Genomic DNA, 26,990 nt, shown 5'->3' with positions numbered 1-26,990 from the left:
TCTTCAACAATAAAATCTCAAACATTAGCATTAGATAGAAAATAAGAAAAAGAAACAAAACATACCAAACAACTTTGATAGAGATCTATCTTCCTTTTGATTAGAAAAATTTAATGGCGCTTTGCTACTACCTCTTCAAATATCTGTTTATAATAGATATGTGCTTTGCTATTACCTCTTCAAATATCTGTTTATAATAGATGTGCGCTTTGCTATTACCTCTTCAAATATCTATCTGTAATAGATCTGTTATTAATATCTGAAACATGTTACTATTGTGCAAAATATCAGGCGCTGTTTAAAAATGCAAATAACCAGAAAGAGTACAGTTTTTAAAATAACATGCAAATGACCTGACATAACACAAGGGAAGATACACTAAAATACAGACTGTTAAAAACTATCACTTAAGAACTATACATATGAAGATGAAGTAGCAGGGCAATTTCTCCTCAGTGTTGTAGCTCTCAATGGTGGGAAAATAAAAAGATCCTCAAATTACTGGGAACCTTTCTCAAATTGGCCAAACCTCCCATCCATTATGATATACATGCCAGGCATGAATCTTTGTGCATTTATCCCCTGCCTCCTCCAGTAAAACCACTGTTACAGAGGATGGTGAAGGCTGTGAAAATGATTCACTCTAGTTTTGTAAAGAGCATGTAAGAGTTGGTGAATTCTGCCTTGTTATCAATAAAGCCCATGAAACTTAAAAACAGGATAATGTACAAAGTATGTGGAGGAGATACAACGCCAACCGTAATATGCAGACAAAAATGATCAGGAAGAGAGAGACCAACTGATAAAAACCTTTAAATACCCACAAGGAATTAGATCTGGTCTGGTAGACAACAGGAAAAGCTAACTTAGGTTGATTATTATGAGAATGATATAACAAAACAAAGTAGGTTTACTATTAGAAAATTTTACCAATTTCAGGTTTTTGCTGGCAGCCAGTTCAAAGCATTACTAAAGAATATACTAAAGATCAGTACTCTACTGATCTTTATATAATATATAAAGTATATTATACTAATAGTACAGTACTCTCCCCTTATCTGTGGTTTTGGTTTCTGCGGTTTCAGTTACCCACAGTAAACGGCAGTTCAAAAAATTCCAGAAATAAACAATTCATAAGTTTTAAATGATGAGCCATCACTCGAGTAGGGTGATGAAATCTTGTGCCATTCTGATCTGTCCTGCCTGGTACATCAATCATCTGTTTGTCCAGGTTTCATGCTCATTAGTCATTCAGAAGCCATTCCTATCAGACTGAGTGCTGAGGTATCACAGAGCCTTGGAGCAGTGACACTGGCAATTTGGATATGCTAAAGAGAAGCAGTAAAGTGCTTTCTTTAAGTGAAAACATGAAAGTTCTTGAAAATAATAATAATAATAAATCCTATATTGAGGTTGGTAAGATCCACAGTAAGAACAAATTTTCCATCCATGAAATTATCACGGAAAAAAAAAAAAAGAAATTCAAGCTAGTTTTGCTGCTGAGCCTCAAACTGCAAAAATCATGGATAAGTGCCTAGTTAAAATGGAAAAGGTATTAAATTTGTTGATGGACAACAGGAACACAAAACACATTTCAAGTCATGGCCGTGGGCTGCACCAGAAAGCCCTGAGCCTACAGGAAGACCACAGCCAGAGACTTACTGAAACAGGTGACACTAGCTTCACTGCAAGTAAGGGACGATTACACAGATTCAGTAACAGGTTTGGACTGAAAACTGTAAAAATTACTGGAAAGCTGCATTTGCCAATCAAGAAGCCTCTGCCACATTTTTGGCAGAGTTGAAGAGGTTGATAAAGGAGAGAGATCAACATTCACATAACTTTTATTACAGTCTACTGTTAAAGTTGTTCCATTTTATTATTAGTTACTATTAATCTCTTACTGTGCCTAATCTGTAAACTAAACTTTACTGCAGGTATTTACATTTAGGAAAAAACGCAATATTTATAGGATTGGTTTGAAACTGTTAGTCACTCAGTCATGTCCAACTCTTTGCAACACCGTGGACTGCAGCCCGCCAGGCTCCTCTGTCCGTGAAATTTTCCAAGCAAGATTACTGGAGTGGATAGCTGCTCCCTTCTCCAAAGGATCTCCACAACACAGGGATCAAATCTGGGTCTCCTGCACTGCAGGCAGATTCTTTACCATACTAGGCAGCAGGGAAGTCCATAGGATTGGATACCATCTTCCACTTTAGGCATCTACTGAGGGTCTTGGGAAATGTGCAGATAAAGGACTATTATACTGCCTGACTTTACTTCCATCTTGACTTGCATTCATGTTTAAAGCTGAAGTTTTGTATTTTAAAAACAGAATTCATCTTTCAACTATAAATTATTTTCAAGATATGAAAATAATTAGACACAAAAATAATTACAATTTCAGTGTGCTAAAAACAACTTGTACAATTCGACAGTCCAAACATTTGCATTTCACTTAAAAATAGTAACTAAGCATAAACATCATCAAATAATTTAGTCAAATGAAACTCTAAAACCACCTTATCTCTCACAATAGAACACTTTTTAGAAAACAGAATAGGACATTTTTATCCTTCTTTCCCCTGATCTAAACTGTTCTTGGCACATAAAATGACTCACTTCTGTCATGTTCAAAGAGGCAGGCAGAGAGAATGAGATAAGAGTAATTCTATCAACCCAGAGACTCTACACAGAACACTTCTGCATTCTAAAATAAGTCAGAGTAAACAGATTTTTTCATTCTAGAGATTCTTTTCTAACAAAATGGCTGGCTTTGGGGATAAAAGTTAACCATTTTTGAGTGGAATCCAAACATTTGTTTAAACGGGCATTATTTCGTGGCAAATTTATAGGGAGTAAACAAAATACTTAAACACCATATTTAGAATAACATGTTGAGAATAAGAACAATTAGAGAAGGTGAGATAATATATAGGTATTATTTTTTATTATTTAATAAGTATGTCAAAAAGAGGATAAATTATAGCTTGGTATGAATATAATAAATGTACTTTACTCCTGAATTTTTTTTTAATCTATATATCTTTGCAACTTTAGATTTCTTAACCCAACAACAAAGAGCTAAGGAAACGAAGAAACAAACAAAACCTCAAATTTAATGAATAATTATATAAGATCATAGCAAATATTCCCCACAGTGTAGCACCTAGAAAATGCATCAAAAGGCAGGAAATTGTTAGGGAAATTGTATTAGGTGCCTGAGGCAGTCTTTCTCTGTAATTTTAGAATTATGACTTAGATATAGGGATGTTCTAAAAGGGTTATAGGCATGTATTAAGAAAGAGAGCAATCTTTAACTGAAAGAATAAGGAACAATCTTTCAAAGTCTCTAGAAAGTCACATTATTTGTTATTACAAGTTCTAATTCCTTCAAAGTATTTTCTCTAGAACCTTCAAATTTGAAGCAAACTTTTCCAAGGGCATATATGATAACAAAATACATACTCATTTCTTAATTATATTTCTAAGTGTTAATAGTTTAAGGAACCTGTATCAATAGGATGTTACATTCAAGTATGTTTTTAAAGTGAAAGTGAAAGTTGCTCAGTCATGTCCGACTCTTTGCGACCCCATGGACTATGGACTACTGCTACAGTCCATGGAATTCTCCAGGCCAGAATACTGGAGTGGGTAGCCTTCCCCTTCTCCAGGGGATCTTTGCAACCCAGGGATCGAACCCAGGTCTTCCACATTGCGGGCAGATTCTTTACCAGCTGAGCCACAAGGGAAATACAGTGCCAAACTGAGTAAGGAATAAAACTTTTTTGAAATATAATCACTGTTATCAGTACATAATCCCAAGGGAATTGATTATTTTGGTATTTAGCTTCCAGACATTATTTCTAAATATTAAATTTACACACAAAAGCCTTTATGGATAACAAGACATTCTGTATCTTTAGGAAGTCCCAACTATTCTAATTATACCAAATTAAAAATGAATACTATTTTTCAACTCAAAGGAGCAATGATGATACAGTATTTCACCAGTATTTTTACTTTTCTATTAAAAACACAATGCAAAAGCACATTTATCATACCTTTATCAATCTTGATAAAAAAACTGTGTACTTAATTCTTTTTTTTTGTTTGTTTGTTTTTTTTTGTACTTAATTCTTAAGAGAGGTTAGGTTAGTAGAGTGTTAAGAACACAGGTTATTGATATAGATAGACATAGACTGAAGAACTCTGAGCAAAGCAATTAACACTTAAATCCCCAGTTTCCACCTCATTAAAACGGGGTTAAACAGGAACCTTTATGAGTTAATAAGATTACAAATAATACATGTAGATTGTAGCAGAAAATATGACATAGAGCAAGTGCTAAATAATAACTAAAATTACTAAGCTATTTATGAGCAGTATCCTTATATCTGAAATTGAGCTTCACAGTGCTATAAATAATATGTAAGTCTTGGATATGAAGTTGTTACATGAAACACTGTTCTTGCTGTCTAATTGGGATTCAATTAAATACTATCAAGGAAATCACATCAGTTTGAAAAATCAGTAATTTTTAAATTAAACTTTCCCAAGAAACATTCCTCAATTAATTACTAGCTAAAAGCAATCTTTTCTCTTCCATAATTTTCAAAGACCTTATCATAACTTGGAGGTACTTGCAGATCTGTATGCATTGTTCTTGTGCTCTATTTATCTAGTCTACCTTTTTGAAAACAGAATCATACTTATTCTTCAGGTTCCAACTCAGTACCACAATTCTGTAAGATCTTCCCTAAGTCCTAAAAGTAATTAAATAAATTGATCCTTTCTCTAGGTTCTTACAACTTTTTCACTGTAACAGGGTATGGCATATATTATAGAGACTAACATGCTTTTTCCCCAGAGAACAATGTGTTCCCTGACAGCAGAAATCTATTAATCTACACATATAATAGGCTCTAATTTAAAAGACATTTAACCAACCTGAGTATACAGTATGGAATTTATAACAGCTGTACTGTAAATTCCTAATTGTTTTTTTTTCTTTATATTTTCTTCTTTTCTGGTTGCAAATTTCATGGGTCTTAAAGATATATGATCATTAATAAACTAGGATGCTATCTTAGATTGTGATGAACAGCAGAAAACTATAGTTACTGATTCACTACAACCAAAACTCATAAGTTCTACTATATTTTAATATACCAAGTTTCAACAAAAATCAAGAATTTTAAAAAGTGAGAATTTCTCTCTCAACCTCACTCATATATAAAATTAAAATGCCTTTTAAGGAGTTTAGTTTTTATAGAAGGGGAGAATAAAAGAGAAATATATATTTTCAATGCAAATTGCTAAAAAAAATTTTTAATTGAATTAATTACTACTTGGGATTATTTTTGTTTCTTGGAAGACTACATAGTTTACATAATTTAGTGGCAGGTAGAGAAAAAAATAAAATTCTTCACAGGCAAGAAAAATTTTCTCTTGTCACAAAATACTGATTGAACAGCAAGCCACTAACACGAGGTATTCTAACATAGAAAAAAATATAGAGAGAGCTTCCATCACAATAGAAATCTGGCAACATAAAATATATGTTCAAAGTAAGGAATTTAAATGTTTAAAAATAATCTGTCTCCATTTAACCCAAAATTCAGGTGATATCCCAGATGAATAGAAAGAAAACCTCATTAAAAGAACAGTTACTTACTATTCTTATTGCTGCTTTTCTCTTGGGCCCTTTGTCTTCCACTGGGTATTTCCAACAATGCTGTAATATTTGCTCCTTTTCTCAATCACTGCATTATTCCATATTGGAATTAGGACAGTAGTATTGGTTGTCCAAATTTTTAAAAATTAATAGTTGAAAGGGGCTTTGGGTACTTTCACAGTTAGTTGGAACGTCATGCCAAGGTTGTAAGTTCAAATTTCCAAAATTACAAAACTTAAAAAATCAAATCAAAACAAAACAGAAAAAACAATATACATTTTGGGGGAAAAAAAACTCATATGATACTCCTTCCTTCCTACCCCTAAATCCTGTTTACACACTAAGTAAGTAGCCTTTGAACTAGGCTTAACTGGACTGAAGCAATTCCAAAGTAAGTTTTTCATTTTAAAATTAAGTGTACATGACTCAGTAAGTGGTAACAGTACTTCATCAATTTTACCAACAAGGACCTGTACCTTTTCATTTTCAAATAAAAGCAAGGAGGTTAAAAAGCAGGGAATGGATACCACTTTTATTTGCTACAACTGCTCTTATTTAAAACACAAAAATACTTTAAGGCCACCACAGACTTGACATAACATCTTTAATATCAAAGCAGCTTACAATGAAAACCATGACTCCTACATATTAAAAAATGCAACACTGCTAAGGATTTCAGGAATATAAACTATTCAAAATACTGGCTTCAAGCTGCAGGATCCACATGCCAAGAAAGCAAACTGGAATTCCAATGTGATGATCTGTTACTAAATGATGTTGTATGAGTGTGAGGAGAGTGGTATATACTGGTCCCTTGCCCTTTTAAAATACCACTATGACTTCCTGTTTATCATTTCAAATGTCACAAGCTGAGTACAGAAGGATATTAAATCAGGGCATCCTGCTCTGCCTTCAGAAGCAATAAAAGTTCTCCCTTAAAAAAAACAAAACTGAATTAGAAGTTAAATGGTCTTAGGAGTGCTGGTTAAGCTGACTATAAAATGAACAGCCTATTCATTCTTTGGTTTCTGATAATTAACATTAAAACCAACAAACAAAAACACACTATCCTAAGTTGACAATTTTTATTGAGGATCTTTAAAGTTACCTAAAGGTTTAAAAAATTATTTATTACTTGATTTCTACAATGCATTAGAGAAAAATAATCTAAATAAAAAGTACAGATTTATAAGAGACTTACAGGTCATAGTGCTGAACCTGTAACTATAGAAGACCATAATGTGGGTTATGCTCGAGTATGGAAACCACACAAGAAACAGAAACATTATGCCTCTTTCATACTTGGACCAGTGTTTGCAGCTTCTAGGTTTCAGACATAAAGGAAGAAAATATGAATGTGGAAACATTTCAAACTTTTGAGATTTTAATATCATTTTACAGAAACAATCAAGACAGGGAAGGGGAAGAATAGAAGGCATGCTTAGGATGACATGAGCAAGAACAAAACCCCTTCTGGTTCTATCAGCACAATTCTGCAAGGTATTCTAGACTCTAGAATTGAGACAACTTGAAAAATTCATTAGTGATTAGGATCTAATAGGTGAGTTTACACTTTACAAATAATATTGCTAATTTTGTAAACAAGAACAACAATATAAACACTTAGTTCATCACTCTGTTCTCTTGAGACAGTTTCTTCACTTGGTTTCCTAGATACCATACTCTCTTGGTTCTCTTTCTCCTTCACTATCTACACTTTCTCAGTCTATTTATTCTGTCTCTCTAAGATCTAAACTCTCAGTGTTGTGGGGTGCTCAGTCCTCTTCTCTAGCAATTTATAATTACTTTGAACTTTGGCTACTTCCATTTCTGGGAATGACAGACCAAGGTACTAGCAGATAACATGATTAACCCTTCCTTCAAAAAACAAAGTAAAGCAAAAATGAAAACTGGGCACACTACAAAAAACCTTCTCTGAAGGTAAAGCAGAGTAAATGCAAGAAGGCAGAGTCTGATGCAGTGTCAAAGCGCACTACGAATACAGATGGAAAGCTGTACAAATAAGTCACAACCTCTTAAGAATGTAACCTAAAACTAACTGCATTCTTCATGGTTCAGAAGCAGTGGCCAAGAACACATGGAACCCATGTGAAGCCTAGGTACATTACCCGCTCAGAGAGTAGGGGAAACCCAGAAGAGACGGAACCATACAAGGGGTTCTGAAACTTGAACAACTCATCAAAGAAACAGATTCAGTTCATCTCACCAAAAGGCAAAAGATCCGAACTGAAGCTAAAAGTGCTATCCAAGAAACACTGTTTGAAATTCAAGTGAAAGTTGCTCAGTCATGTCCAACTCTGCGACCCCATGGATTATACAGTCCATGGAATTCTCCAGGCCAGAATACTGGAAAGGGCAGCCTTTCCCTTCTCCAGGGGATCTTTGCAACCCAGGGATTGAACCCAGGTCTTTTGCATGGCAGGCAGAATCTTTACCAGCTGAGCCACAGTTTGAAATAAAAGCCTACTCCAAAAAGCCACCATTCACTGGAGAAGAATAACCAAACCCTGAATCTCTATCATTTAATCTTCGTAAAGTTCAGAGTACAATGCAAAATTATCCAGCATATGGTACTTCCCTGGCAATCCAGTGGTTAGGACTCCATGCTTGCACTGGCAAGGGGCATGGGTTCGATCTCTGATAAGGAAATAGATACTGCAGCATGCTGCACAGTGCAGCCAAAAACAAAACAAAAACCCCCTCAAATTACTCAGCAGATGAAGAACCAACAAAAACAACCATCTTTTCCTCTCTGAAAGCAAAAATGGCTATTATCCCTTTCCTATGATGCTAAAAGGAGAAGGCAATGGCAACCCACTCCAGTACTCTTGCCTGGAAAATCTTATGGACAGAGGAGCCTGGTGGGCTGCAGTCCATGGGGCCGCTAAGAGTCGGATATGACTGAGCGACTTCACTTTCACTTTTCACTGTCATGTACTGGAGAAGAAAATGGCAACCCACTCCAGTGTTCTTGCCTAGAGAATCCCAGAGATGGGGGAGCCTGGTGGGCTGCCGTCTGTGGGGTCGCACAGAGTCGGACACGACTGAAGTGACTTAGCAGTAGCAGCAGCAGCACCATGATGCCAAAAAAGAAAATCCTTTCAATGGATTAAAATCTTATGAGATAAATTAAAAAAAAAAAAAATCCCAGCACAGAAACAGAAACAAAAAAACTGGTAACTGATTCAGTCACAGAACATCAGTCACTGGGTGAAAAGACCACAGGATATTCATATAATCTCAAAGTTACCATTTTACAGATGACTTAACAAATGCTAAAACAGAAAAAGGAGCCTTTAAAAGGGAGGAATCTGTCAGACAACATCTAAACCAAGTGTTTGGAACTCACCATTGCCAGTAAGGGATAAACATGTATGTGATACAATGTATTATTATTATTACACCATAACATTACAATTTTCCTTTAGTTTTGAAATATTTTCCAAAAAGTTAGAGGGAAATACAAACAAAAAGAAAAAAATTGCAAAAAGGTGTATTTTTACAAATCAGAGAGAGAAGAATTAAAACAGCTGCCTTGCCATCTGTTCTCTTTTCTTACCAGGAAGAAACTCAGGGAAAGGTAGAAGATGGAGTTTAATGTGTAGTTGAAAATCTAGGTATAAGTTGCATATAACTTAGAAACAGGCCATGATGGAGCACAAGACAAAGCAATTCTAACAGCTGATAAAATGCAAAGGATGCTTTTAATAAGAGATTGAAACATGCAAAAACAGAAAAAGAATGGAACAAAAGGTGAAAGAGTTTTAACACAGAGAAGAGTAGCAGACAGAGCAAGATCTCACATATAAATTTTCATTGTATACGAATACTTAGCATAAAGAAAATTAATGGCCTCAGAGAAGTGAAGAAAAAAAAGTTAACTGGGTATATTTAGCTGTGAGGAAATAAAGAATCTGAAAACTCATCACACATCTTTGGACCTTTTTTCCTTAGAAAGCTTCATGTTTATTATATTACCTCTTTACTGGTGGCTTAGATGGTATGGTAAAGAATCTGCCTACCAATGCAGGAGACTCAGGTTCAATCCCTGGGTCAGGAAGATCCCTTAGAGGAGGAAATGGCAACTCACTCCAGTATTCTCCCCTGGGAAATCCCATGACACAAGAGCCTGGTGGGCTATAGTTTATGGGGTTGCAACGAGTCGGACACCACTGAGCAACTAACTCATCCAATCTTTAGGAGATAGAGTCTACATATATTTCTGAAGTTCTCATTTTAATGAAGGAGCATAGTGAAATGGCTAACACTATCAACTTTGTAGTTAGTTACAACTAGATCATTACCTAACAACTATTTGACCGAGAACAAGCTGCTGAACTTCTCTAAGCCTGTTTCCTACTCTGTAAGATGGAGATAATGATATCTACTTCATGAGATTGTGAATATAAAACACACAATACAGTGCCTGGCACATAGTAAAGAATAAAAGCTAGTTATTTAACCCTTATTATTGAGAAGAAAGATTTCTTGTACATTTTTATTAATTTCATTCTATGCTTTAATTTTACTGTCTCCTTCTCTAGCTAAACAACCTAGAAATCTAAGTCAAAAAGCTACCTTAATATCCAAAGAGAAAAGAACTGTTTCAGAAGCCAGTGTATATATACCAGAATCAAAGTTAAAAGTGTGAATACTATTAGAAAAGGCAGCAAGATTTCTTTCACATTCATACATTAAAGGCTATAAAACTGGAATCTATCATTTTATAGTATCATAAAGACCAGGCAATTTTTTTCCTTGACCAGAAAAAACAAACTCTTATTTCTAAAAATATCTCAGGTTTTCTTCTTAAGGAAGTCCTCTTGCAACAAAATACCCTATTATCATAGAAAGCAAGTATAGGACAAGACCATAAAAATGTAGTGGTATATGAGCCGAGGAAAAAATTCATGTGGAAAAATGAGTAAGAAAAGGTTTTTTCTTCAAAGTTAATTGAGACTGTGAGCTTTCTGTTTTGTGACTATTTCTTTGATACTCCCATGTACATGATAAAACATTCCCTTAAGAAATTACAAATGATCTTTCAATTTAAAAATGTTTTATGTATGTGCTTCTTTTAGAAAGAAAAGTAGACCAATTTTGTAAAAGAACCATAACTGAAGAATGAAATTTGACATGCAAGGAAAGCAAACATATAGACTTACTTTTTTCTAGTTTTTATATTTAGATTTAATCCATTTTTTAAACAGCACTGTGAAAGTTGAAGGTAGAGTATCCAAATTAAACTACCCTAACCACTGACATTGACTCAAGAAATATATATACTATTAATTTTATGAATTCAAGGACTATATCAGGCAGTGAATTTTAGCTTTCTATGAGGCAACAATTCCATAGTGGTCTTTTATAAACACAAGGAAAAACAGAAACAAACAAAAACTATAATCATGACAGTAATCTTAAAAACCTATGAACTTTATCAGTAAGTCTGATTTTCTACTGCTGATGAGGTTTAAGAATTACAGAAAACAAGTTTCACATATAGATCAAATAGGACAACTTAGTCCCTAATTAACTAAATTAAATTCACTATTGAGTTATGGAAGGCATGTAGTTTAAAGATTAATGAATATCTTTTGTTTCTAAACTCCTGATACAATGCACAGAGGTTTACTGTATATAATCCATCCTTTCCACAGTAAAATAAAATCACCAATTATATAGTAGCTCAAAGCCTCTGAATAATTTAGGACTACAAAAATGACTATTCAGAAGAAATTACAGAGAAAAGTTTAGGTAAGGAATGTAATTTAGTAAGGAGCTTGGTTAAGAGAAAGTGAAAGACAACAGCACAAATCATAACTTCTTACCTTAGTGTTATCCTCAAAAATCTCTAAAGATTTTATTTCTCATAGGAATTTTATGGGAAAAAAAGTCTAGATGATGTATAAAACAAAGTGATACAAATAATAATTAAGAGTCAAATATAGAGTATTTTGAATGAATGGCTGGACAGTAAGAGTATTAAAACTTATGACATATCAAATGGATGCCATGAATTTTATGGTCCTGTGAAAAACAATACAAATTGAGGGAAAAAAGCCACAAAAACCATACCTCACACCAAAGAATCATGTCCTACATCTGTTTCTATTCAGATCAACTATGGTAACTTTGTCTTATAGGACACTTTATCATCCTTTCAAAAGGAAAAAAACAGTGAGAAGTTTTGATAATCTAACTCAATTAAAATATTGTTAGAGATTTCTCTTGCTTTTTTATCTATCTCAAAACTTAGAAGTTCTACCAAAATGTAATAGTCAAACATACATGCAAAATGACCCTGCAATTAAGGTAATTGCTGGTACCAAATGTTGTTTTTAAGTTCTTCAATAAAACAGTCTTCCAGACATTTAATAGTATGTCATTTGGTAAATGAAAGTTTCCACAAAGAACAGCGAGAAGACCTAAAAATTATGTTAGAGAAGAGTCTGGCTGAAAGAAACGAAAATACGGATCATTTTGGTCCAATACTAATTTTATTTCAAGTTACTACAGAGCTGAATAATATGGTGATGCCACCACACAAAAATTTATTGAGCTGGCAATAGGCAAAGCATGATGTCAGCCATCAATATCACCATCCACATTACCAAACAACAGGAACTTAACTTAGACTTCATGCCTAAACTTTTAGTAAAAATAAAAACCTTAGGTATGAAGCATTATTAAATATAGAAGAGTTTAATCTGGCAGTTTTGACTCAAATTAATCTAGTACTTTAACAACTTAAGTAAAAAACATAAAATAATGCAAACAAATCTAATTTTCTAAATGTAGTGCTACATTCTTCACCAAACAGATCCACACAAACAAGCCTTAGCCAACTCACAGTTATATTCAATAAATAACACCGAACACACATACACAAAATGCAGCTGACAGGAGACATGGAAACACACATATACACAACTCCGCATAAGTTCTTACCTTCATGGCACGAATTTCTTCGAGCAATCGTTGTGCTCGTCTTTGGTTTTTTAACAATGCATCTTCACTACCCCTGCAAAAGACACATTATAATACGTAGCCAGAAAAAAGCATGTATTTTAGACTAGTATCATAATAAAAAGTCCTCCATTTCTTTTGGAAAAGCTTAATAATCTCTAAATAACAAGCATTCTGTCATTCTGCACTGCCCTTTCCCCCATCCAAAACACACTCCAACTCCATCAACAAACCCAAGATTTTGGCATTATATTAATGACTATTATCACTGATAGCTTGTCTTCTAATTCCTTAATAGGAAAGCCAAATAACACTTTCCAGTCAATTAATAGCACATTGCATTTCATGTAAGCGATAAGCTTGGATACAATTAAATGAAAATTTGTTTTCTGGAATTAAATAAATACCTAAAGAAATTAAATATATAATTGTATCAGAGGAGAGCTACCTTATGAAACACACACACAAAAATAAGAAATTAACCAGAAACAAAACATGTTTGAAGACTCTGTAAGTATTCACGCTTTAAAGCATAAGAAGTATAAATAACATACTTTTGTTCTCATACTAGTGATACCAAAAATATAAAACATTATTTTTTCAAAAAAATTAAATGGAACATAATGTTTTGACAAATACTTCCAAAAGGTACTAAAGATTTCAAATTAATCAGCAATTCAAGGAATACAGTGATATAAAATCTTCATAATTGATTCAGAGTATCACTTGATTTGCTAACCTATATGAAAAACATCTTAAAAGAATAACTTCTAATAACATAAAAAATATAAATAACTTCAAAGACTTTTCAGTTTGACAAAGCCAAAAGAAGAGTTTTGAAAACAGAATTTATCCTGTCTTAAGTGAATATGTTCTGAACTATGTAAGCACATGCTGACACAGCACATTTTATCTCACTCAAGATCTATCCACATATAAAACAAAGTGCTGTAAGAGTAAGAAATTTAATTAATCCTCTAGGCCCCACCCTCAAATTTTGTAAATACTGAACAAAAACAACTTTCAACATTTTGTTAGTCACAGGACCATAACATTAAATGACTAACTTTTTTGACTTCAGTCTGCCAACACTCCTGACAAGTTTTCGGATAACCAAAACTCGGATTCTCTTCACTTCTTTTCTCATCTTCACAACCTTCAAGGAATAAAGCCAAAATTAGAGAGGGTCTTAATTCAAGAGAGAATATACCTTATAGTGCATACTAATAATGCAGAATATGCCTGCCACTTCGGCAGAGTTTCGTTTAACTGTATTTATAGCTTGATGAAATCTAACTTCTTTCGTAACAGTGAAGGAATAAGAAATAAATCAACATTCTAAACAAGTGTATGAGGACTTACGAGAAACATCTCATGATTTAAAACACAAAACAGAGCATTCCCAGTGGCTAGTGTTTTAAATTACACTTATATCTTGTTGGGTTTGGCACACAATAAACTGTGAACTCACTGAGATCAGAGACCATCATATTTATCTCTAAATCCTTGTGGTTTAAAACAAAGCTTCACCTAAAAACTGTAGGAATTTAATTTACTGAATGAGCATTTGTATTAACAAAAGCAAATGCATGAAAGTGATTTTATTTTACTTATTTTTAGCACATCCCTTTAATTTATATTTAACAAATCATTTGAAGCATAACTTGAAAAACACAAGGGCAGACACCATGCAAGCACACACAGACACTTTAAATTACTCCATTAGAGAACAATGCTGAGCTCTAAGAATCAAAAAAGCCCAAAAACAAAAAACTGTTGGCCAAGAGAAAGAACTATTCTAATGATAAACAACTACATGTTATTAGTGCAATGGGATGCTACCATTCTGAGTTCCTGTTTTCTCCATCATTGTTAAGAGGCATACATATATAATTCCTCCTGTAATGTCCTTCATCCCATTCTCCACTTTAAGAACTACATGAAATTCAGTTTGGATGTATCATTCCTGTGAAATCTTCAACGACTTCTTCAGTAGGAGAGTCATCCTCTCCCTGGAGTTGCCACTATGCCTGTAGGCAGCGCTACCACCGCACTGTCACTATTGCTCATAAAACGGTCTTTTTCTATAACCTCCCAAAGGGCAGGGCCCTTGCAATATTTACATAATGTATTCTGTGCCTTGCAAGCAAGAGTGTCTGGCATGTACAATTCTCAAAGTCTTCTTGCCAAAGTAACAGTAGTAACATCATTCTGTTTTTACAAGGCTCTTGTATTTAGCTGTTACTTTTTTACCCTTCATTAATATCATTCATCCCCTTATTCATTGACAATATGGGTGACCAACCCACAATTTCTCTCCACCATAAGTTTTGCCATTATTCTGGGTGATGCAGATGTCCCAGAATTATTAAGGTGTCCACTTGAATAATCTACCCAATATTATAGCCTCATTCCTTGATTTCCTCCTTTCTAATGGCTTAATCTGTTCCATCACAGCCACCCACTTTCATGGTCACACTGTAGTCCCTGTCATTGTTCATGATTATTCAATTTCTAAAACCAATTTAAATTCTATACACTGAGATCAAAACTGCTTTCAGCTTGCATGTTCAACCCCAGCCACCACAAAGGTGTAACGATTTCACTGGAACCACCAGTTCACTGACCCCTATTACTTTTCCTCAAATGATTAGTCCTTTTCAATTTCCTTCTCTTATCTAGTTTAGGTACATAACCAACACTTGCCAATATATTATACTCATGCCTCTGGCTAGTGTATCCTGGATAAAAACAATATTCTGAGTTCTTTATCACAGTACCCCAAGAGCCATGAAACATCTGAGATATTCTATCTACTAGATATCTATCATAATTAACCTCGAATGAGTCCTTACTCTTCTTATCATACACAAATACCTACTTTGGTCAATTCACTTTACAATCATTATTCTAAATCTGTGCCTGCTTTCCTAAAACATCTAACCTTTCTCTTCCTCTCCTTCTCAATTTGATGAAGAAAATAAACATCAGATGGGAACCATCATCTTTCTACTATTATGAATGTAAATTTACTTGCATCACCCATCCCCTCTATTAATAAAGTCATGTGCATGCTCAATCATATCCAACTCTTTGTGACCCAAAGGCTATAAGCCCGCCAGGCTCCTCTGTTCATGGGATTTTCCAGACAATAATACTGGAGTGGGTTGTCATTTCCTCCTCCAATTCCCAACCCAGGGATTAAGCCCATGTCTCCTGTGGCTTCTGCACTGGCAGGCAGATTCTTTACCACTGAGCCACCTGGGAAGCACTTAATAAAGTTACAATATAAGAAATATTACTAAACTTTTCTGAGGTTAATCTTCTAACTGTATTTTGGATCCCATTCTTTTCTGCCTTCCTAGAATGCTTACTGCAAACTATGCATTTACTCTAGCATTGTCAATCTCTTAAATGGATGTTTCTCACTCATTTTTAAAAAACTGGGGTACAGTTGCTTTACAATGCTGTGTTAGTGGTGTACAACAAAGTGAGTCAGTTACATGTGTATATATATATTTCCCTTTCCTTTTGGAGCTCCCTCCCCCCATTCCACCCATCTGGGTCACCACAGAGCACTGAGCTGAGCTCCCTGTGCTACACAACAGGTTTCCATGAGCTATCTATTTTACACATAGTAGTTTATCTATGTCAATTCCAATTTTCCAATTCATCCCCCACATCCGTCCCCACCCCTTGTCCACATTGATTTTTGATCATGTTTGAGTCATTTTCATAAAAAACAGAAACAAAACAACCTCACTACAAAGTTTACAGGAAGCATCATCTCTCTTCAACCGCCCCAGAGTCAGGCTTTTTAGAGATGTTCAAACAGATCACTCCATATATGCATGCCATACAATTCCAGTTTAATTTCCCTTTCCACCAGTCTACTAAATGCTGTCACAAAGACACCAATGACTTCTAAAAGTCCCTGAAGCCAACAGGAATTTTTCAGACTTATTTTGCTTGAAATTTCAGCAGCATTTGATACTGATGAATACTTTCTCCTTCTTAAAATACTCCCCTTTGGCTTGTATACCAGAATATTTATTTTGGTTTTCCTTCTTCCTCTCTAGCCACTTCATCTTCGTCTTCTTTGGAGACACATACACATCTAATCAGTCTTGAACTGATTAGGCCAGCTCTTCCTTTCAAGATGTATTTTTTAGCCCTAAGTGATCTTATGTGTATATACAGTTTTAATTTGCCACCAAAGAAAGATGACTCAAAAATTTCTACAATTAGCTGAGATCTCCACTTTAGCTCCAGACCTAAATGTGTAACTGCCTACTTAACATTTCAAGTATGCTTAAAAACATCTCCAACTCACACTGAACCCATGCTTTCACTCCCAACTGGATCTCTTTTTTGGTCTTTCATATTTAAGGGAATAGAACAATTCTTTCAATTATAAACCTAACTTTCTTTTCTAAATCCCTCACAATGAATCTATTACTAAGTCCTAATAATTTTATTTCCTAATTATCTGCCAAATTGTACCATTTTTCCTTCTATCTTGACTCTCTTGGCTCTCTCGGCTGAGTTACTGCCAACTAGTTTCTCAATATTGTCCTTCTCCAATCAGTTATCCACAACTCAATCAGAATACATTTTTTAACACTTAGATCTGATGTAACACCTTTACTTATCTCTCTTCAGTTCAGTGGTTTCAACTGTTCTTAGGATGGCCACAAGCACCATCTTTTAGTCCATTCTCACCATGCTTACAACTACCACCAATCTTTACATCTGCCGTCTTCTCTGTTAGGAGTACTCTTTCTCCTCATGTTAGCTTGTTAACATCTTATCTGATTTGGCCTAATTGTCATTTCTCACTAAAGTGTCTCCTGGCCTCCCTCAGAGGGTCAAAAAGTGCTTATAGAATTATCTTGACCCTTATTTTAATATTTTACTTTTAATCTGATAATGCTTAATGTGTCTTTCTCCCACTAGGCTATAAATTCCATGAAAGTAAAATATCTGGTTTTATTCAACATTGTATCTTAACAGTGAGCATAGCAGATGACACAACACATGTTCAATAAATATTTGTTAAGTAAATGAACAGAAAAGGAGCAGTGCTCCCAGTGATCATTCACTGTTTCTAAACAGTAATATTTTAACAGAATATAATCAGATTTCCACTGTCTATATTAACCTCTTTAGAATTTGTTTCAAAGTTAGATCTATTTAGGAAAAAAAAAAAACAACATACTTGCATAAACAAAAAGCCACTGAGATGAGGTTTAAGTGCAAAATGAACTGCTACATTTCATAAGCAGCCTAATAGTGGATTATGATCCACTTCTGAAAGTCAGGTCATTCACAAAATGAATAGCAAGTGATAAATTATGCATTAAAATATATTAACAAATGTTTCCAACCGCTGTACCCTGCAGGTGCAGGAGAAGATTATCCATTTGCTAACTGCTGTTAACCAAACTTAACTAATAAACTGCAGGAAGCAGAACTGGTCCTCAGTTACATTCCAATCATGGGAAAGCTAGACTCCAATTTTAAAAATCCAATTTAAGAAGCACTATGTTTGTCATTACTGCATAAGGGAATTCTGAAAAGCAAAGGGAATGCTTCATGTGCTTAGTTTCATGCCGATGCCAAAAAATGCTTTTTTAGCCTATTAAAATTTTCAGTTATTTGGTAAGTTTAGTATACTAAAAAAATACATATATTCACTTCATATAAAAATGGAATTATTACTTTTATTTCCCTCATACTATTTGTCTCAAACACTTAGCTTTCTCCAAGCATTTAAATTTATTTTTGCACAACTGACAAACAGCTACCAGTAGCCCTTTACTTAGAATTTAAAAGGCTGCCAATTCATTTGTCACCCAGGAATTATGAAGCTGGTTGACAGATATCCCAGACATCAACAAACAGTCCTTAGACACCCAGTACTGTCAGAAGGCCAATGAACTGCTTAAGGGCAACACACTTTGGTGAATTCTTTAACCAAAAGCAAACATAACTGTGATTGTTACAAATGTGAAAAGAGTATAACACTGTTTGGGAGGAAAAGAAGGAAAGAGAAATAAAGTGAGAAAGAACAAAACAGGAATAATAATGAAATGTGCTGACAGGAAAGAGACACAATGAAAAAGAAGTAGAAGAGTGTGAAGTCAAAAACTGAAGGACAAAACTCTGCAGTGCATCATTACCAGGACTGGTAAGGCCACACTGAGTGCTTCTAAGCTGCAAAAGAATGCATTCAGTAACTGCAAGGGCACAAGAAGAAGAGTTAAGACACAAACATCCACATCCACACAAAACACACGCACTCACAGTGAGGTATCACCTAGAACCTGGGCACAGAGATGCCCTCAGTTAACCTGGTGAAACCTGAACACAGTAATGTAAACCTGGATCAACTCTTATGAAGATAGTAGAAAAATTATGATAATTAAATGAAAAGCTAATATACTTGCTCGGAGAAAGACCAAGTGAACATATGGGCAAGACTCAATATAAACACAGGAAAGGGAACCACAAAGAGCAAAAGCTGGCAGTATCTGAATCAAGAAGATTCCAGAGAAAAGTTCCCCAGCTCAGAGCCTTGGGAACTCCAATTTAGACAGGAATAACTCAATTATGGGGACAGATCTTATCACAGCCCAACACTGAATCATGCAACTAAAACCCTTGCTGTGGTAAATGTAAATGTTACTTTGAAATTATGCCTAGTTGGCTATCTGCTAGTCTGTCAATTAGCCAACCTCTTTTGGTAATGTAGTAACTTTGCTACATATATGAATTAGTGAAGTCACTCAGTCCTGTCTGACTCTTTGCAACCCCATGGACTGTCTCCCCCATGGGCTGTAGCCTACCAGGCTCCTCTGTCCATGGGATTTTCCAGGCAAGAGTACTGGAGTGGGTTGCCATTTCCTTCTCAAGGGGATCTTCCTGACCCAGGGATCAAACCCAGGTCTCCCTCGTTGAAGGCAGACGCTTATCTGTCTGAGCCACCAGGGAACCACATATCATACTGTATAAATGCAGTATCATAATATGTATCATTCTACAAGTTACTTTTTCACCTAACACTATTTTCAAAGTTTATCCATAATACATATAGATGTCTTGCATTGATCTAAAATATAGTACACTGCTTATGCTTTGTTTACATAATATATGAATTAATTTATAACACAAACACATGGTTATTAGAAAACAATTATTCAAAGTTCCAGCTGGTGTGGAGAAGCTTGCAGTGCCAAGAAAAATCTGAGTATTCCTCTGTTTTGTAAGACACATTAAAACTTCTTTTTACTCATTACTTAGGGCTTCCCCAATAGCTCAGTTGGTAAAGAATCCACCTGCGATGCAGGAGACCCTGGTTCAATTCCTGGGTCAGGAAGATCTGCTGCAGAAGGGATAGGCTACCCACTCCAGTATTCTTGGGCTTCCCTTATGGCTCAGCTAGTAAGAATTCACCAGCAATGCGGGAGACCTGGGTTCAATCCCTGGGTTGGGAAGATTCCCTGGAGAAAGGAAAGGCTACCCATTTCAGTATTCTGACCTGGAGAATTCCACGGATTGTATACTCCACGTCGTCACAAAGAGTCAGACACGACTCAGCAACTTTCACTTTCATTTTTCACCTGTCAGACTAGCAAATACAAAAGAATATAACACATTCTGCTTGTGAGACTTTGAGCAGGCACTCATGCACTGCTGGTCGGAATGCAAATTGGTATACTCCTGGGGGAAACTGGCAATATCTAACAAAATCCCACTTCCAGGAATCTGTCCAGAAGACATACCTCCAGCTACAGAAGAAGGCTACACACAAGACTACTCAATGTGGCATTCTTACAAAATGTTGCATAAGAGAGAAAATATCGGATATAAACAAAGCATAAGCAATGTACTATTTTAGATCAACGGAGGGATCTATATGTATTATGGATAAACTCTGAAAACACTGTTAGGTGAAAAAGTAACTTTTAGAATAATGCATAGTATGGTAACTGCATTTATACAGTATGATATCACACATGTAAAGTGTAATACTATACACTGGTTATGTATATGGGTATATGTTACAAAAACTATAAAATACATATGAGAAAACACAGAGAATAAGTAATGTTTACTTCTAATGTGGAAAGGAAGGTAGGTGGAATCAAGCATTATGATATGACAACATACTGATATTTGCTAAATATAGGAAGTAGATTACAAGGATATTTTTTGTATCATTTTTCCATACATTTACACTATTTCATAGTTAATAACATTAACTACAGTTTTATACAGAGGACTTCTAATTTGACCAATTGGATGATATCTTATTACTGAATTATATCTTTTATTTCTGATGAGCAACAATTTAAAAATTCTAGCGTGCTTGGTGATTGTCTACAACTTAATCATGACTGAGTATATGCTGCCACCTAGCCTAATTTCCTAGAACTGTTAAAGAACTGAACAGAAAATGATTCTCTTATACTGAACCTAGTTTAGTATTTCAGTAAAGAATTATTTAAAAAGTTATCACATATTTAATTATGAAACTGGAGCTTTGCAACTTCAAAAACATATACAAAATTAGTTTTTGACAATAAGCCTTTGCAAATCAGCTTGTTCTCTGTCATTTTAGTTTCTACTATCTTAAAGGACATGGAAAGCAATTTTTAAATAGACTCCTTGATAATCTGCTATCAAGAATAAAATAATGTCAGTTTCATATAGAAGCCCTTGGTCCTCCTATGGAATTAAAGTACTTTACCATATTAGAATGTTTCACTTTCTAATTCTCATTTTTATATATCATTGCAGCCTAAAGAAACAGATGACTAGAGAAAATCCAGCTCTAGATTCGCAAATTCTTTATCCAGTAAATGCCTTGGCACTATTGTTTTCAATTATACATCCCTTTTCTGGTTCTAATGGTAAGGGAGAAAGAAGTTTACACTTAGAGGATTTCTCCCCCTCATTTGAACATTAAGTGATTCAAGTTGAGCTATTCATACTTTTATCTGCCCAGTAAGTATATAGTACCTATTATTACCCATACACAAGGAACTATGTTAGAGATTAGGGAAGCTACTATAATAAATCAGTTAAATATTCTCTCTTCAAAGTCCACATGAGTACTTTTGAAGATAAAATATGCAACAAATAATCATAAGATTAAGTAAAAAGTGATTATTTTATTTTTTTTAAAAGTAAAGGTAGGAGCTTATATTCTTTCAGAAGACTACATGTATTTTAAGAACCTAGAGTCAGGAAGTGTTCTGTAACTGTTAGCTGTCAGCCTTGGAAAACAACTGGGGAAAAAAAAAAGAATTAGGGCTGAACACATTGAAAGTTCGCATAATATAATAGTTGTGTCTGCAGTCAGGCTTTTATTTTTACAAAAGACATTCTGGGAAATTAAATATACTGTAAATTAGCTGGCCATATAAGTTTTTAAAAGAAAAGACTATAACCTCTGCCCCCCAGAGACAGGCATAATAAGCACAACAAATTGCACATAATTTCAGGCAGTTATATGATCCCTGAAATCTTCCTGAATCTCAGTTATAGGAGAGCTAATTATTCAGTTATCAAGGATCAAAAAAACGATGTCTCAAGTTACTCAGTCAACACACAGGCACTGCGGATATGATGGTGAGCAAAAATTTAGTCAGGTAGAGGGCATAAGAAATCTCTCATGTTCACATGCCCCTCATATTAAGCAATTCTTACAAATGCTAAAATGAAGTAAATAGTGCTACAAAAGCTCACAAAAGGAGCAAATGGAAGTCAAGAACCATTTCCCTGATAAAGCAACAAAAAAGTATAGAATGTACTGAGAGGAAAAGGAGCTATGGATAAAAGGAATACCATCTATGCACATGGTAGGGCTATGACTGACAAGGAGGAAAGCCAGTGTGGCTTAAGTACAGTGCCTGAGGCAGGTGAGGGGTGTGGTGTAATAGTGGAGAGATTGGCCTTCTTTAGATTGGTCTTGACCAAAAGCAACAGGAAGCCACCACATCAGTTTTAAGCAAGAAAACACATGATTATGCATGTTTTTAAGATCACGCTTCATCTGTACTACAGAGATGAGATTAGAAGATGGGTCAAGTAGTTGGGAGGCAATGACAGTAGTTCTGCTGGGAGATATAGCTTGGATTTGGATAGTGAGGATGAAGGAAAACCTACAGGGGTGGGATGGGGGTGGGAGGGAGGCTCAAGAAGGAGGGGGCTGATTCGAGTTGTTGTATGGCAGAAACCAATACAACACTGAAAAGCAATTCTCCTCCAATTCAAAATAAACAAATTTTTTTTAAAGGGGGAAAATGTAATGGAAAGACATGAAAGAAAACAGTGAATTTGAACTCTTTTTCATATATATATATTTCTTCCTTAAAGAACTTAATTCATTTAACCAATTTCCTATGAGATTATTTCTCTTCGTTTCCATTAAGCTATTTTATAGTAATGACATTAGCCATTTATCTGTCGTATCTACTGTATTTTTCTTCTAACTGGTTGTCTCATTTCTTCCCCCTGGGTTTTTGAATTTTTATGTAAGCAATATGTTTTTCCCTTTGTAGTCATTGTCCTATTAATTTTAAATTATAACACTCTTCTTCCACCATCACCACTTTGTCTTTTTTCCCCTACTTTCATATTATAACATATAAGATTTACTTCAGTATGGGATGTATAAACTTACTAATTTGATTAGTTCATTCACTTATCCAGCAAACATTCATATACCACACATGGCGCAGGTGATAGACCCACACACAAAAAGAGAGAAACAGGTAAACAAATGCTTTCAGGGTAGAGAGCATCCTGGTTGCATAAAGAATGGACACCTAGCTCATACCGAGATGAATTGGTGACGACATCCTAAAGGTCAAATTTTAACTGTTCTGAAGAGGGCTGGAAAGTAGCTAAAAGGAAAAAGAAAGAACCTTTAAGTGAAGAGTAAAGTAAATGACTGTCACCACTCTTCAGAGTAATTTCAAAATCGAACAGGAAACTCACTAGTATTTGCAGTGAATTTCCAAGGACATCACTCAGATTACGGGCTTTTATATCTCACCTGTAATCTAACAGGAAAAAAGACCACCAAATGCTTTCTGTAATTAGCACGAGATTAATGTATGGTTATTAATATAAACCAAATACCTTCAAGAGTTCTCTTCAATATACCCTGTTGTCTACTGTCAAGTGAAATGCAGACTTATTAACCTGGCAGTAAGACAGTAACGTGGGCCTTAGGAAGCCTCACTACGAACAAAGCTAGTGGAAGTGATAGAATTCCAGTTGAGCTATTTCAAATCCTAAAAGATGAAGCTGTGTAAGTGCTGCACTCAATAGGCCAGCAAATTTAGAAAACTCAGCAGTGGCCACAGGACTGGAAAAGGTCAGTTTTCATTCCAATCCCAAAGAAAGGCAACGCTCAAACTACTGCACAATTGTAGTCATCCCACATGCTAGCAAAGTAATGCTTAAAATTCTCCAAGCCAGGCTTCAACAGTACATGAACCCTGAACTTCCAGATGTTCAAGCTGGATTTAGGGAGAGGAACCAGAGATCAAATTGACAACATCTGCTGGATCACAGAAAAAGCAAGAGAGTTCCAGAAAAACATCTACTTCTGCTTTATTAACTACACCAAAGCCTTTGACTGTGTGGATCACAACAAACTGTGGAAAATTCTTCAAGAGAGGGCAATACTGGACCACCTGATCTGCCTCCTGAGAAATCTGGAGCTCAGGAAGCAACAGTTAGAACCGGACATGGAACAAACTAGTTCCAAATAAGGAAAGGGGTATGTCAAGGCTGTATATTGTCACCCTGCTTATTTAACTTATATGCAGAGTACATCATGAGAAACACTGGGCGGGGAGAAGCACAACCTGGAATCAAGATTGCCAGGAGAAATATCAACAACCTCGGATATGCAGATGACACCACCCTTGTGGCAGAAAGTGAAGAACTAAAGAGCCTTTTGATGAAAGTGAAAGAGCAGAGAGAAAAAGTTGGCTTAAAGCTCAACATTCAGAAAACGAAGATCATGGCATCTGGTCTCATCACTTCATAACAAATAGATGGGGAAACAATGGCAATAGTGGCTGACTTTATTTTGGGGGGCTCCAAAATCACTGCAGATGGTTACTGCAGCCATGAAATTAAAAGACGCTTACTCCCTGGAAGAAAAGTTATGACCAAGCTAGACAGCATATTAAAAAGCAGAGATATTACTTTGCCAACAAAGGTCCATCCAGTCAAAGCTATGTTTTTTCCAGTGGTCATGTATGGATGTGAGAGTTGGACTATAAAGACAGCTGATCACTGAAGAATTGATGCTTTTGAACTGTGGTGCTGGAGAAGACTCTTGAAAGTCCCCTGGACTTCAAGGTCCAACCAGTCCATCCTAAAGGAAATCAGTCCTGAATATTCATTGGAAGGACTGATGCTATGCTGAAACTCCAAATGCTTAGGCCACCTAATGTGAAGAACTGACTCATCTGAAAAGACCAATGCTGGCAAAGACTGAAAGCGGGAGGAGAAGGTGAGGACAGAGAATGATAGGGTTGGATGGCATCACCGACTCAATGGACATGAATTTGAGTCAACTCCAGGAGTTGGTGATGGACAGGGAAGCCTGGCATGCTTCAGTCCATGGGGTTGCAGAGTCTGACACGACTGAACAACTGAACTGAAGACAGTAATACACTAGCTTTATTTCCTACTTCATCTCACAAGTTCTCATGAGTAGAGTGTTCTTTACTCCTGTATAACTCAAGGTGTTTCCCACTTCCACTTCCCCCACTCCCCGATACTTTTAGAGAATTTAATATGCTTTATATAAAAACATAATTCTCAACCATTGCCATATTTATATTACCTTTTTTTCTTTTAACACCAAAAACATCCTTTCTTCGCCTATGTGTCCCTCTGGCTAGAATGCCTTCTTTCCCCTTCATTGAATCACTAAATGCAATCTTGTGTAAGATCCTTAAAGATCAAGACCAAATATCACTCATTTCATTTTGCTTTCTTTGGAAACTTTTCTGCACTAAGTATCTTTTTTTTTTCCTGTGAGTATTCTGTATCATTGATGGATGCTGATTACCCTTTCCTACCTGAAAACAGGTTGGTTAAAAACAGAAAGTATGTCTAAAGAGCAGACACATAACCACTGAATAAATACGAAGAACTTCCTTTGCTGGAGCTGTAAAGTTCTTAACTGACCCCCGCTTTCCAGCCTACTTCAATTCTTCGATGACTTTTGAATTTCCTGAATAGAACCAGAAACCAGAAAGGGGATAATGACAGAAACGGTAAGCTAGTAAAATTAACCCGTAAGGGTGGAGGTGATGAGGGCAAATGTCTGATAAGACTGGATTTAAGAGAGTTGAGATGAAAACTTGGGGGCAGCAAGTATTAAAATTTTGCTGCAAATGGTAGCAGAGAAATGGAACAAAAGCTGAAGGAAGAAATGAGGTACTGAGGAAGCATTCATCCTTATAAATGATACGGTCTCATTCAAGACGAGCAATTTCCTAGGAAAAGCCACCGCTCTCAACCTCTCAAGGAAAGTACTACCATGAGCTTCCTTTTACAGACGGTTACTGAATAGAGAAATTAAATGATCTTCCCAAGGTCCATGGAAAAAAATTCAAGACAACCGACAGCCAAAGACATTTCAGTCACCTAGAAACCAGGAGGTGGAAGAGTACGGGTGGGGAGTTACAGCTGTCAGTTCTCAGAGTTTCGGAAAATCCGCCTGAGCCATCAGGCGCACTTCCCGCTTCGTCCCAGACCCTTCCAAAAGACGCAGAAAAGCCGTCCTGAGGCCCCCAAAGATCAGCCCCACACGTTTCCAGACCTCCGTGCTCACCTCATTATTGAGGTTCAAAGTCTCCGGCTCGGCCATGGTAGCTCTTAGCAGAAGATCCGCTGCTGCCGCATGTGAACTGTAGCTGCCGGAACGCGGATGCGTCCTCACGCCCCCAACGGCGGCCTCAGTGGCCCAAAATGCATCCGCCTTCTGCTCAAGCAGACGCGTAAGTAAAAGGTATACTGACTTTGAGGGGAGGAGCGGAAGTGACGAAGAACAACTTCCTGCGTAGAGTGCGCCGTACCGGATTTGCGTGTTCCTATGGAAACCAGGCAGGCCGGTGGCTGAGAGGGTGTTCCGCAAGTAATTGCCTTCTTCAGAAGTTTTTCAAGATGCTGATTTTCTTATATTCCTTTGCAGAATGGTTCCAGCTTTGTAAGGACCTTGTTTTTCTTGTCTCAATGGGAATGAAAACCTTTATGAAAGGATCACTTGAGCGACCAGTTTTGC

The 26,990-nt window shown here is 35.9% G+C and overlaps 1 protein-coding gene across 1 annotated transcript in view; it reads right to left on the bottom strand.

Annotated features, from left to right (window-relative positions):
* The window catches only part of SRFBP1 (serum response factor binding protein 1), a 61,586-nt gene extending 34,841 nt beyond the window's left edge, over positions 1 to 26,745 (bottom strand). The window contains exons 1-3 of the mRNA XM_027546958.1: positions 26,541 to 26,745; positions 13,735 to 13,823; positions 12,650 to 12,722 (exon numbers count right to left, since the gene is read on the bottom strand). Of these exons, the coding sequence (XP_027402759.1) occupies positions 12,650 to 12,722; positions 13,735 to 13,823; positions 26,541 to 26,576 (198 nt within the window). The 5' untranslated portion in view covers positions 26,577 to 26,745. The remainder of the gene's footprint in view (positions 1 to 12,649; positions 12,723 to 13,734; positions 13,824 to 26,540) is intronic.
* Between the last annotated feature and the right edge of the window lie 245 nt (positions 26,746 to 26,990).

Source organism: Bos indicus x Bos taurus, chromosome 7 (assembly GCF_003369695.1).
Source record: "Bos indicus x Bos taurus breed Angus x Brahman F1 hybrid chromosome 7, Bos_hybrid_MaternalHap_v2.0, whole genome shotgun sequence".
NCBI classification, from domain to species: domain Eukaryota; kingdom Metazoa; phylum Chordata; class Mammalia; order Artiodactyla; family Bovidae; genus Bos; species Bos indicus x Bos taurus.
This window is presented reverse-complemented; position numbering and strand designations above follow the sequence as displayed.